The sequence below is a fragment of the Mobula hypostoma genome, chromosome 25 (genome assembly GCF_963921235.1).
Source record: "Mobula hypostoma chromosome 25, sMobHyp1.1, whole genome shotgun sequence".
Taxonomy (NCBI): domain Eukaryota; kingdom Metazoa; phylum Chordata; class Chondrichthyes; order Myliobatiformes; family Myliobatidae; genus Mobula; species Mobula hypostoma.
In genome coordinates, this window is record NC_086121.1 from 11,697,474 (window position 1) to 11,712,367 (window position 14,894).

General features: G+C 40.4%; 1 protein-coding gene across 3 annotated transcripts in view; it reads left to right on the forward strand.

Moving 5' to 3' along the window:
• Positions 1 to 14,894, forward strand: part of acot7 (acyl-CoA thioesterase 7) — a 256,312-nt gene that overhangs the window by 192,802 nt on the left and 48,616 nt on the right. For all 3 annotated transcript variants that reach the window (XM_063033476.1, XM_063033477.1, XM_063033478.1), the window contains one exon: positions 13,629 to 13,813. In XM_063033476.1, coding sequence (XP_062889546.1) covers positions 13,629 to 13,813 — 185 coding nt within the window. The remainder of the gene's footprint in view (positions 1 to 13,628; positions 13,814 to 14,894) is intronic.

Sequence of the window (14,894 nt, forward strand, 5' to 3'; positions counted from 1 at the left end):
TATGTTTAAGCTTCACTCTAACTGCAGCCATATAGCAGTGTAATATGCAGGTGCAGCAAGAAATTAACAATAAGGAGGAAGTACAGGAGTCTGAAGACACACACTCAACACTTCAGGAACAGCTTCTACCTCTATGCCATCAGATTTCTGAATGGACAATGAATCAACCCATATACTGTATATATTTCTTATTGTAATTTATAGTGTCTTTATGTATTGCACTGTAATGCTGCCACAAAACAACAAATTTCATGACATATGTCAGTTATATTAAAACTAATTCTGATTCGACTTATTTATGGCACCCTGGGCCACAGTTCAAAAACGCAAAGGTATTGGCCATGACTCAGTGTTAGTGCTTTCACCCCTGTAGAGACTTGAGCATAGTATCTGTGATGGCAGTGTAGTTGAGTGAGGGACACGTTGTTAGAGATGATCATTTTTCAAAGAACCAAGGTCTTGCCTGTCCTTTCAGTTGGACGTAAAATATTCTAAGTACTATTCAAGTAACCATAGGACTATAGAACATTACAGCACAGAAAGAGGCCTTTTGGCCCTTCTTGGCTGTGCCGAACCATTTTTCTGCCTAGTCCCACTGACCTGCACCTGGACCATATCCCTCTATATACCTCTCATCCATGTACCTGTCCAAGTTTTTCTTGAATGTTTATAAGAGAGAAATCTTTCCACTGTGTTCTGATCAATGTTTACCTGATCATTATCACATTGATGTTTTGGGAGCTTGCTGATGACAGATAGGTTACCACATTTCTCAAATCGACTGCACCTCGGAAGGGCTGTTTCCAGTGCCTTCAAAACATTTTAAAACATGGAGTTCATGAATGGAGTTATGTAAATGCAAAAAAGTGATCTTTATAATAATTTTGCTTCTCCCAAATAAAGCAACAAACTGTGGATGCTGTAAAGCTGAAATTAAGATAAAAGATGCTGGGAATACTAAACAGCTCAGAAAATATCTGTGGAGAGAGAAACAGAGCCAATATCTTTGTCTTTTCATCAGAACTGAAATCAGATAGAGGCAAAGAACGTTTTAAGATGAAGGATTTAAGAGGACGGTGGCTTTCAGGAACAAGGTTGGGGAGGGGTAGTTGCAAGGATTCAGCATCAGTCCCTGCAGTTCACAAGTGGTCACAGACTTCTAGTTAGAAAAGCATCCTTCCCCTGCTACCCTCAGCTTCCTACCACCAAGCCAATTTTGGCTCCAGCTCACCTTGGATCCCATGTGCCTTAACCTTCTAGACCAGCCTGCAACAAAATCTTAACTAATGCTTCACCAGAATCCTCACAGAAACTATCCACAACCTTCCTTTAATCAATCTTTTTGGTTACCTCTTCAAAAAAATTCAAGGAAGATAGTGCAACAGAATTTTCTGTGCACAAAGCTATGCTGACTATTCTTCACCTGGTACCTTGCCTGTAGCTAACAAGTCTTCTGCAAAAGCCTCTTTCAGGGCACCAGCTATCCATACAGTGCCTATAAAAAATATTCACACCCCCACCCCTCCATAGAAGTTTTCATGTTTTATTGTTTTACAAAATTGAATCACAGTGCACAATGCTAGAAATCCAGGCAACACACACAAAATTCTGGAGGAACTCAGCAGGCCAGGTAGTATCAAGAGAAACTTTGGCAGGACTCTCAGCCTGAAATGTCAGCTGTACTTTTTTCCATAGGTGCTGCCTGGCCTGCTGAATTCCTCCAGAATTTTGTGTATGTTGCCTGGATATCTAGCATCTGCAGTTTTTCTCTGGAGTGGGATATAATTTGTCTTTTTTTTTACCCTGATCAACAGAAAAAGACTCTTCAATGTCAAAATGAAAACAGATCTCTACAAAGTGATCTAAATTAATTACAAATATAGAACACAAAGTAATTGATTGCCAAAGTATTCACCCCCTTTAATATGACGCACCAAGTCATCACTGGTGCATACAATTGGTTTTAAAAGTCACTTAATTTGTTAATGAAATCACCACGTGCAATCAAGATGTTTCAATTGCCTAAATCTGCTTAGAGCAGGCCGTCCTCAAAAATGAGTGACCATGCAAGAGGGGGACTAGTGAGGGAGGCCACCAAGAGACCTATGACAACTCTGGAGGAGTTACAAGCTTCAGTGGCTGAGATGGGAGAGACTGTGCATACAACAGCTGTTGCCTGGGTGCTTCACCACTGGCAGCTTTATAGAAGAGTGGCAAAGAGAAAGCCACGTTGAAAAGAACTCATATGAAATCTCGGCTAGAGTTTGGCAGAAGACATGTGGGAGACTCTGAAGCCAGCTGAAAGAAGTTTCTACATTCTGATGAAACCGAGTTATTCTGCCATCAGACTAAACATTATGTTTGACGTAAGCCAAACACCGTACATCATCAAAAAAAAACCATCCCTCCCATGAACCATGGTGGTGGCTGCATCATGCTGTGGGAATGCTTCACTGTAGCAGATCCTGGAAAGCTTGTGAAGGAAGAGGGTAAAGTGAATGCAGCAAAAAACAATGAAATCCTGGAGGAAAACCTGATGCAGTTTGCAAGAGAACTGCAAGTTGAGAGAAGATTTGTTTTCCAGCAAGACAATGACCCCAAGCAGAAAGCCAAAGCTACACAGAAATAGCTTAAAAACAAAACAAGTAAATGTCCTGGAGGGCCAAGACAGAGTCCAGACCTCAATCCCATTGAGAATTTGTGGCTGAACTTGACAAAGGCTGTCCTCTCACAATCTCCATGCAATCTGACAGAGCTTAAGCAGTTTTGTAAAGAAGAAAGTGGAAATATTGCAGTGTCCAGATGGGGAAACCTATCCCCACAGACTCAAGGCTGTAATTGCTTTCAAAGGCACGTCTACTAAATACTGACTTGAAGAGGTTGAATATTTATGCAATCAACTATTTTGTGTTTTATATTTGAAATTAATTTGGATCACTTAGTAGAGATCTGTTTTCATTTTAACGTGAAAGAGTCTTTTTCTGTTGGTCACTGTCAAAAAAGCCAAATTAAATCCACTGTGATTCAATGTTTTAAAACAATAAAACATGAAAACTTCCAAGTGGAGGTGGATACTTTGTATTGGAGATAAATTCTGACATATGCTTCCTTTTTTAAAAAATTTAATCTTCAAAATCCATTGTCATCCAAGGTGCCCTAATTTTGCCATCTTTACCTTTCACCCTCACCGGAACATTTATTACTCACTTTTTAATGAGTCTCATTTGCCAAGCTTGTCTTTACTCGCAAACATCCGATCTTAATCTACTTTTGTCACATTCTCTTGCATGTTATTGAAAGTGGCCTTCCTTCCATTTCAAGACCTTGATTTCAGGACAAACTTTATCCCTTTCCATAACAACCTTAAGACTTAAGAAATTATGTTCACTGTTCCCAAAAGTCTCCCTAATAGCACTTCCACCACTTGTCCAGGTTCATTTCCAAAGAACACGTCTCTAATAGGAGAGTCAACAAATTGTCTCATATTGTCCCAAAAAACTTATGTGAATATACTTAGCAGATTCCGTGCCAGCAATGCCCCTTGCAGTAAGATATTCATGTCAGTATGATAAGGTTGAAATCCCATGTTAGTATAATACTATTGCTTTCACATCTTTCTGCGATTTGCTTACATGTTGGAAAGATTGGGTACGGGTTGAATTGAGGTGGTGGGCACACCGGAGCGATCTGGGGCTGCGGCCTGCAACGAATGGGCTTCTGTGGACTCACTTTCATGAACACAAAATAATCGATTGCAAAAATATTCACCCTCTCCAAGTCAGTATTTAGTGGATGCGCCTTTGAAAGCAACTACAGCCATGAGTCTGTGTGGATAGGTCTCTATCAGCTTTGCACATCTGGACACTGCAATATTTCCACTCTCTTCTTTACAAAGCTGCTCATGAAAATTCTGAATGCTATTTCCTTATTTTTATTGTTTGCACAATTTTTTTTCTCTCTGCACATTGGTTGTTCGACGGTCACAAACAACAGGAATTCTGCAGATGCTGGAAATTCAAGCAACACACATCAAAGTTGCTGGTGAACGCAGCAGGCCGGGCAGCATCTCTAGGAAGAGGTACAGTCGACGTTTCAGGCCGAGACCCTTCATCAGGACTAACTGAAGGAAGAGTTAGTTAGTCCTGACGAAGGGTCTCGGCCTGAAACGTCGACTGTACCTCTTCCTAGAGATGCTGCCTGGCCTGCTGCGTTCACCAGCAACTTTGATGTGTGTTGTTCGACGGTCTTTTGTTTTATGGCTGCCGGCAAGGAGGCGAATCTCAAGGTTGTATAAGGTATACGTACTTTGAATATCTATTCCGTTTATACCCACCGACTCTTGGGAAGATCCAGAGCAGATTTTCTCAGATGAAAATCAACAGCTCACCGGGATTCTGTGATCACAGATGCTGGAGCTGTACTTGTTTTAGTGATTTGTACAGGTTTTGCCAGTCCACTGATTCTTAGCTCAACCTTTCAGATCAAGTCTATTTCCTTCATGTTAGATTGGTTTTGGAGTGGATATATTGTATTTACTTGGCATATTACTCTGTCCAAAAGAACCCGCTATGGGGCATGTGAATTGCTCGATGAGTTATCGTTAAAAAAGTAAAGTAAAATGTTTAGAGAGGATCTGAGGATGGTTGAAATCTGGAGCAACCTGCCTGTTGTGGGTGACCAAGGCAGGTCCTCTCATTACATCAAGAAGTATCTTGAAGAAGACTTGGATCTCTAATGCAGAGAGGTTTACAGATCAATACTTGTAAATGGAATTTGTACAGAAAGGTACTTGATGGTTGGCATGGATAGGGTGGGTCAAGAGTCTGTTTTCATGATGTATAAGAGTCTATGACTCTTAACAAAAGAGATCGAGATATAGCCTTTTAATCTTTTAGCCTGACGTTGGAAACCGTCATCATACTGACCCACAGCTGTAGATTCTTTCAAGCTATTTGAGATTTGTAGAAGGCTGATTTTTTGAAGGTGTTTCAAATTGAGTATCTGTCAAGAAGTCTAAATGGCAGTTTTCCATATGATCACGTGCAGTAAATTAAAGCAAAATATTGTAGGTGATGGAAATCTGATATTGTAGCAGAAAATGCTGGAACCAATTTTCGGGCTGTGCGAACAGAGACAAAGTTAATGCTTTATGGTTTTGAGATTCCACCAGAATTTAAGATGAAAGTACATTGGCCTGAAATATTGACTTATTTATCTGTTCACAGATGCCGTCGATTCTCCTGAGCACTTCTAACATCTTTGTTCCTTCTGCAGTTTGCATTTAATCTGTAGTTTTCATGAGCTAATAATCTTGTTTTCTACTTTCAAAGTCCTTCAGCCAGTTGATTCTCAAATATGATTTTAAAAAAGGTTCATATTTTCTCTTCTTGTTTTGCTCTTTCCAACTAAGATGAGATTTATCTCATTTAACCTCTCCTTGGGTAACTGAAATGATCCAACATTTTCTTTGTTGCTCCTGTTTAATATTGATCCATTGCTTCCCTTTGTCTCCTAAAAATGACTTTCTAAAATTCCATTTTTTCTTTAAACATATACTCTGAACCTCTCTTTCCAACAAACTGTTCTACATGGTTTGTCAGTAACAAACCACACTTCCATATTTTTTCAATTAACATTTCCAAATCTTTTTTCTGCTTCAGCTCATCTAATTGTGTCATTTTCACTCAGTAACTACTTTATAAGGTACTTCCTGTACCTAAAAAAGTGGCCATTGAGTGCATGTTCGTGGTCTTCCGCTGCTTCAAGGTTCGATGTGTGTTTAGACATGCTCTTCTGCACACCACTATTGTAGTGTGCTGTTACTTGAGTTACTTTCACCTTCCTGTCAGCTTGAACCAGTTTGGTCATTCTCCTCTGATCTCAATACCAAGGCATTTGTGCCCACAGAACTGCATCTTATTGGATTTTTTTTTTGTTTTTGTTTTTTGCACCATTCTCTGTAAACTCTCCTGACTGTTGTGTGTGAAAATCCCAGATCAGTGGTTTCTGACATACTCAAACCACCCCATCTGGTACCAACAATTATTCCACAGTTAAATTCACTTGGATCACATTTTTACCCCATCCTGATGTTTGGTCCGAACAACAACTGAAACTCTTAACCATGTCTGCATGCTTTTATGACTGAGGTGCTGCCACATGATTGGGCGATTAGTTTTTTGCAGTCATGAGTGGGTCTACAGGTGTACCTAATAAAGTGGCCACTGCGTGTATCCTCTAAACTTCCCTTTCCAATAAACTGTTCCATATAGCTTGGCAGTAGCAAACCACACCTCAACCTTTGTTCAATTAGCACTTCCAACTCATCTTTTCTGTTTCACCTCATCTTTTACTGTGCCATTTATAAGTAATCGTTCAAAAGACTTTCACACCAATCTGTATATCATTACATTTCTTAATATAAAATGCCATTTGGGAGTCATCTGGCCAGCTGCTGATATTTTGAATTTTTGTTCCTCCCCAGGAATACCCACTTCTCATATAGTACTTGGTGACATCCACTAGCTTACTCGACTCTTAAGATGCTGCTTTTTTGGAGGTTGTTAATGGTTGCTGTGAACTGTAGTGTTGTCAGTATTGATGCCTGGAGAGATGCCAGTTCTTCCAAATGCCTACTTAGAACTATGATCACTGACAAGTGCCATCTGTTGTTGATTTCAGAGTCCAGTTTGGTGTTTCATCTTCTTTCAATTGATTTTTCACACCAATCCAAAGCTCACCGGTGTAGTCCACATTAAATGCTTTCTCTGATTCAAAGTATTGGAGTTTCTCCATTGTTGCATGTAGTTGAATTTTCCTCTAGCCATTTATGATTTTTATTTAGAAGTACAGTGCAGAACAGGTTCTTTCAGCCCAACAAGACATGCTGCCCAGCAACCCACCGATTCAGCCCTAGCCTAATCACAGGATAATTTACAATGACCACTAGCTGGTCTGTCTTTGGACTGTGGGAGGAAACCCACACAGTTTACGGGGTGAATGCACAAACTCTTTACAGAGAGCACCGGCAATGAACTCCAGACTCCGACGCCCCAAGCTATAATAGTGTTGCGCTAACCTCTACACTACCATGGCTACCTTCTGAATTCCTACTCAAAGAAGTTAGCAGTGAATGCATTAACGAATTTATTTAGTCCTCTTCAAGTCCTGAACAGAAACAAGTTTTGTACTTTTTTAAATTTGCAGAGATTTCAAAAAAATATGAAATACTCATTATATCATATTAGCACATTATCATATTTCTATGAATTCTGATATAATATTGGGCAACCTATTATTGCCTTTCTCTTTCTTGTTCTGAAATTGCTCCCTATACAATAGGTTTCAATAATTTGCGCTCATTACCAGTGTGGAGTTAAGTGGCCTGTGATGCACAAAACAGTACACTGACTGTGAGTCAGAACCAGCTGAGGTTGTTTCAAGAAAATGGGCATACTCTAGGTTGATGCATCAGTTGTTTGTTGAGAATTTCTTTCGGATCACACTTTGAAACATTCTCGTTTTGTTAGCTCATTTCAGAATCGGAATCAGGTTTAGTAAGTTGCGAAATTTGTTGTCTTTGCACCAGCAGTGCAGTCAATACATAATAATAGAAAAAGACATGAATTACAGTATATATATAAAATACTTAAATTAAATAAGTAGAGCAAAAATAGAAATAAAATAAGCAGTGAGGTAGTGTTCATGGGTGTAATATTCACTCAGAAATCATATGGTAGAGGGGAAGAAACTGATCCTGAACCGTTGACTGAGTGCCTTCAGGCTTCTGTACCTCCTTCTTGATGGTAGCAATGAGAACAAGGCATGACCTGGGTGATGGAGGTCCTTAATGATGGATGCTGCCTTTTTGAGGCAACATTCCTTGAAGATGTCCTGGATACTTTGGAGACTCGTGCCCATGAGGGAGCTGGTTGAGCTTACAACTTACTGCGGCTTATTTCGATCCTGTGAAGTAGCTCCCCCATACCAGACAGTGATGCAGCCAGTTAGAATGCTCTCCACAGTACACCTGTAAAAATTTATGAGTGTCTTTGGTGACACACCGAAGTTCCTCAAACATCTAATGAAATATACCCACTGTTGTGCCTTTTTTTGTAGCTGCATTGATATATTTGCTCTGGCATCTAAGAAAAGGAGTAAATGCCCCAATGTCTCAGTCAAAGTTCCTGAGTGAAACAGCAGCACAAGTCATTGATCATGGCAGAACTGACAGGAAGACCGGAATGAGGAGGTACTTGAGCTTAAGAAAGCCAGATACCTGGAGCTGGTAGAGCAGTACCAGAGATAGTGGTGGAGGTCATGATGCAAGCCTATAAAGGTGGGGTGTAGAGGTTATGCTGGCTGCTTGCAGTGCAAAATCTATTCTCTCCTTGGCTTTATGGGATCTGCAAAGAAAAGAACCTTCAGGACCATCAGAGGCTGCTGAGTGAGCCTCTAGATGGTTATGGACCAAGAGGTGTGACCCATGGACCAATGCTGCTGGGACACAAGCCAAAGCCTGATCAACCCTGTCTGGGTCGCCTGAGCGAGAGTGTCTGATGTTGAAAGTCCTGAAACACCCGGTGACCTCAGGTTACATCACTGATGATGTGTCCCAGTGCATCCTACAATGTATCTCAGCATCACTTGCAAGATAGTCCTATAAAATTACCTGTGTAACTTTTCTTCATAATCCAGGAAATCACACTTCAAAATTAAATAATTCTCTAAAGTAGTTTGCTACATATTCCAACCACAGGAAGGTGTTGTTTAGATGCAAGTTTTTCTTCCTTTCATTATTTTGGACCATGTTATCATCTGTCACATCAACCATTCTTTCATTGATTTCTCTCATAGTTTTTGCCTGCATCTATTTCATTATTTACAAATGTTCTGTCTGTAGTTTGACAGAACTTCACTGCCTATACACCTTACCAGGAAATTCCATTCTTCACTTTGCAAAGAAGTTTTGCTTTGCCCTGATATATATATTGTATGATTTGGGCAGTATCTGGAGAAATTTATACTCATTGTATGATTGTGGTCTGTTGTGCATGAAAATTGCAGGAGATCAGCAGTTTCTGAGATACTCAAAGCACTCCCATCTAGCACCAACAATCATACCACAGTCAAAGTCATTTAGTTCACATTTCTTCTCCATTCTGATGTTTGGTCTGTGCAACAACTGAACCGCATGACCATGTCTGCATGCTTTTAAGCGCTGAGTTGATTGGCTGATTAGATATTTACATTAACGAGCAGATATACATGTCTACCTAATAAAGTAGCCACTGAATGTATATTTAACCTAATGGGATGGGTCCACCTCAAGGAGGCAACTCTCGATCATCTGAAATATAACTGCAACTGGTGCAGAGTGAACTTTAATAAATATACAGTTCGCTACCCTTAAAGTTTAACTTAAAAGATTTCTAATGTTGCCAGGGAGCCTATTCTGCTGCTGACTCCAGTTGTATATTTAACCATTCATATACAGATTTCTGTTTCTTAGACCGGTGAGCAAAGCTGGCTATATAACATAAACCTGCTGGCTGCACATCAGTCATACTCCCACAAGTAACATAACTGCTCTCTTAATGACTCTTTAATTGCATTTTCCATGCAGTTTTGATTGCAATCAACTTTTTCTCAAAATCAAAGCTATAGGGAAAAATTAACCAGACCTGCAGAGTAGTTCCAGACCTCCACTAGTGTACTGAAAGAGAGAGATTTTATGATTGGTGGTTTTCACAACCTCCAACAGCCAAATTTGCCACCATAAGCTCATAGGCAACATTTAAAAATTCCATTTCTGGAATGGTCAATGTAAGCATTCTGGATTTTCTGGTGTCCTTTTTCCAATATGTATTCTAATAGAGATAGATCATGGAACTTTATAGCACAATACAGACCCTTCAGCCCACGATGTTCTGCTGACCTTTTAACCTACCCTAATATCAATGTAACCCTACTGCCCTACGTAACCCTCTGTTTTTCTAATAGAACACAGGACATGACAGCACATAAATACTAACTACATTATTAGTTATTAATAACTAGTTGTTAAGGATTAATTATTATTAATTATTCATGGAGAACGGTGTTGAGAAGGCTAATAAATCAGCCATGATGGAATGGAAGAGTAGATTTGATGGGCCGAATGGTCTACTTCTGCTCCTATGTTTTATGGTCATATGGTATTAATATATATTTCTTTCATAAATTATATTCATTTATTTTTTAATTAGTATTTGTATGTAATTTTGAACACAACATGAGATATTACAGTCCTGCTCATTTATCAAAATTTTTTGCAAAAAGTAATGCTGCCTTACTTCCTCTCAGGCATTTGCCTGAAATCTTTGTCCTCTAGTTCTTGATCTGCCAGTGAAACCTGGCCTCTCTCTGCATAATATGCTGGTCCCAGTCGGTGGCACTCCTGCCCCAAGGAATTTTGTGGGATTAAATCCCACATCAAGTTTCAAACACAGAGAAAAAGGATGAGACTCTGGTGCAGTGAAGGTGGAAAGGAGTGGAAACTTGGGAGTGCAGCGCTGTCAGCCATCTTGTCTTTTGGATGGATTCCCTTCTGTTCTTTCAGTGGGATGTGAAAGGACCTATGGCATACTTATATTGAAGAGCAGGTGAATTATTTCTTCATGTTCTGGCTGACGTGTATACTTCAATCAATATCAGGAAGAAAAATTAAATTGTTTATCTTTATCATCATGCTGTTCGTGAAAATCTTGTTTGAGCAATTAAACTGCTGAATTTCCACACTTACAACAATGACCTTCAAAAGCTACACATTGACTGTAAAGATTGAAGCCCAAAGATTGATTGTAAGTCTAGACATCAAAGCCCAATGGCTGAAGCACTGGGTCTACAAGTCTGAAGTCCATTAGTGAAGTCAGAGGCCTGTTGTCCGCAGGCCCGGAGGCCTCTCTTGGGTTGTAGGACTGTCTTTGTGGATAGGTGGTGGGGTGGGGGGGGGGAAGAACGGAGCTTGTTTTGCTGTTTTGTTGTTTGTTGTGTTCTGTGTTGTTCTGCCGAGTCTTGTGGGGATGCTTTGTTGGCGCTGGAATGCGTGGTGACACTTGCAGGCTGTCCTCAGATTGTTAACGCAAACAATACCTTTCACTGTATGTTTTGATGTACACGTGATAAATAAATTTGAATCTGAATTTGAATACTTCAGAAGGTCCATAGGCCCAAAGAGCTGCAATAGCAATATAAACTTAATTTTTCTCTTTACTAAGAATTTTCCATGACCTTAAATACCCTTCTTAATTCTCCTCTAAGTTTAGCTATCTTTCCGCACTGCTGAAATCTATCAACCTTTTGAAAAACAGTTCTATTCATTTGTCCCATACTGCTTAATTTCTTCTGCCTTCCTTTTCATGCCACTATTTTTTCCATTACAATAATTGCACATCAAACTCTCCACCTTTGTTCCAGAATCCTATAACACTGTGTGAGCATTATCGTTCTTCTCAGACATTCACTCTCACCAGCTGAGACCTTTCACACATCTTGAGTTAAATAACTAATACAACAATTCTAATCACACATTCAATTTTATGTCAAGTTTAAGAAGTCACAGCTACTAAATCTGGAGGTCTTGCTTAATAAAAAAAATGGATGCTGGGGTACATGTACTTGCAAAGGCGCGTATACACACACACACACACACACACACACACACACACACACACACACATATTTAACATGTACTTGTAAAAGTTCCATTACTCTAAGTGGGATAAGAAACCTTTAATGGCATGGTCCATGTAAAATCTAGGAACTTTTGTTAATGGAAAACGATAAGTGATAAGATTCAAGCCCTAGATTTGCAAGGAGCACAAAATTATTCTTAATTAACCACATTATTTTCTCTAAATCTGTCATGTACGGCATGTTGTGCTATTCCCTGTTTCTCTTTCAGCACTTCTTAGGACACAAAGGCTGAAACAAAATATAAATTTCAACATCTGCAGTGTTAAGTGCTGAATTCTCCATCCAGGTGTCTCTGTTATGGCCTGAGCTTTCTGCAAGTTTTGTAGGCAATTTGCAGGCATCATTCAAAATCAACAGGATGTTCAAGAATAAAACAAAAAAAACCCTGGAAATCTATCACCGAAGATCAAAAGCTACTTTTCTCTTATCAACTTGTTTCATTAGTGCAAACCTCATATCTCACCTGACTGATTCACAGCTACAAGAATGCAAGAGGGTTAACAATGGCGGCCTCAATTTGGAACCAGACTTTTGATCTACATAAACACTTAAATCTATGAGGACAAGGCAGTAAAGCCATGGCTGCATCTTCTGGCTTGCTTGCCATGGCACAGACAGTGACATTCTCACATCCGAGGTACAGGGTCACAGATTTAAGATCCATTCCAGAGACTTTGCACAATATTCTGGCTGACATCTATAGTAAGAGTAGTACATGGAGAGCATTGCATCCACCTGCCCTCTCGAGTGGATCGAAAAGGTGCCGAACCATGATTTAAGTAGGGCAGTTGATTCTGCTCAGAATACTCATTCACCATTGCTGGAAATGCCCATTATCTCATTTGAAAAATTGTTGGATGTTGGCTTTTATTTTTGCTGCTATGTTGACCATCTTTCACTCCCCTGAAATGTGAAGAAGTCACAAAAGGAACCCTGTATTATTTTGAGATTTTGATCTCACCACCTCTCCCAAAGCTCTAAGCAGATGGTAAATCCTGCACAACTTCAACCCATTGGGAAGATCTCAGAGAGATCATGTAAAACCAGGAAGTGTGAAGTAAGGAGATAGGTCATTGAATGGTGAAAGAGATACAGGACTAGAGAAGGGGAAATCTGACAGAGGGCAGAAGGCCGTGGAAGAAAGAAAAGGGGGAGGAGCACCAGTTGGAGGTGATGGGCAGGTAAGGAGATAAGGTGAGAGAGGGAAATGGGGATGGGGAATGGTGAAGAGTGGAGTTACTGGAAGTTCGGGAAACCAATGTTCATGCCATCAGGTTGGAGGCTACCCTGACGGAATACAAAGTGATGCTTCTCCAATCTAAGTGTGGCCTCATCGCGACAGTAGAGGAGGCCGTGAATTGACATGTTGCAATGGGAATGGGAAATGGAATTAAAATTTCACACCTACACTCTGCCCTACCATTTAGGGTCCCAAACAGTCCTTCCAGGTGAGGGGACATTCCACCTGTGAGTCTGATAAGATCGTGTACTGCATCTGGTGCTCCCAGTGTGGCCTCCCATGTATCGACGAGACTCAACGTAGATTGGGAGACCACTTCATCGAGCACTTGTGCTCCATCCACCATTAAACTAGAGAAGAAAACAGCAAAAGTTCATTTGATTTTAGATACTATGAGTTATTGAAAGACACTGAGTAAAATTACATTTAAAAGATATTTAGGGAGGCACAAGGATAGGAAAAGTTTAAAGGGAAGTGTGGGCTAAATGTGAGGAAATGGGAGTAACTCAAGTAGACACATGGTTGGCATAAATAAGAGGGGCCGAAGGGCCTGTTTCCATGCTGTACAACTCTTAAATATCAGTATCTTCTTTCATAGTCATCGCTTTGATTACCAACGTGTATCTAACCAAAGGTATTTTTCTATCTGCAGGATCTGTGATCACAGTGTCTGGCCGAATGACATTCAGCAGTAACAAATCTATGGAGATTGAAGTTTTTGTGGATGTTGACCACTTCTTGAAAAGTCCGACAGAGACAGCTCATGCCGTGACTGCATTCTTCACTTATGTCTCCCTGGACAAGGATGGAAAGGCACTTCCTATCCCCACATTGAAGGTGAGAGAACATATCCATTTGCAGTATCACGTTAAGCAGGGTTTTAGACTTGGGCTTCTCTACAGGATAAATACGCTAAGAAGCCAAGAGTGATGGCAGTGTAATCAATACCACGGAATGGAACTGCAGGAACTGAAAGCAGCAGAAATCCAGGTTGTCATCAGCTTTTGCGAGGATGAGTGAATCCACTCAGATTCAGACTCATTTATTGATCATATGTACAGCGAATCTCAGAGTGAAATGCGTCATTTGCATTAGCAACCAACACAACCTAAGGATGTGCTGCAAGTGTCACCACACATTCCGGCGCCAACATAGCATGCCCCAGTTCTCGTCAGAACAACACAGAACACAAAAAGCAACAAAACAACAGCAGCAAAGCAAAGCAACGCACGCAAAGTGGTGGAGGAACTCAGCATCTACGGAAATAGACAAATAGTCAACATTTCGGGCAGAGACCCTTCTTCAGGACTGGAAAGGAAGGAGAAAGATGGCAGAATAAAAAGGTGCGGGGAGGGGAAGGAGGACACCTAGACGATGATGATAGGTGAAGCCAAGTGAGTGGGAAAGGTACAGGGCTGGAGAGGAAGGAATCTGATAGGAGAGCAGAGCTGACCATGGGAGAGGGGAAAGGAAGGGCGAGATCCAGGGGAGGTAATAGGCAGGTGAGAAGAGGTAAGAGGCCAGAGTGGGGAATTGAATGCGTGGTTGGGGTAGCACGTCTGGGTGAGTACATGGTCGAAGAGTTGGAAGGCAGCAGAGATCACAGAGGGACAGCAGTGAGAAATTGTTATTTTCAGCATCTTTTGTGTTTATATTAAACACATTTCCTTTTAAAGCATTAGTTTTAAATTCACATTGAAGGTGAGAAAGGACGTTTTACTCTCCTGAGTCCCAAGTGTTCTCCTAATATCTTTCAGTTATTTTATTATTTCTCAGTCTTTTTTGGATAAATTTGCCTTAAACCTTCCTGTGTATGGTTCACAATCACACTCTCATCCAAAAGCTGTTTAAATTCATCTTGTACTGGTTCCACAAATTGTATGGACACTACATAACGCAGGTAGGCGCTTCTCTTGTT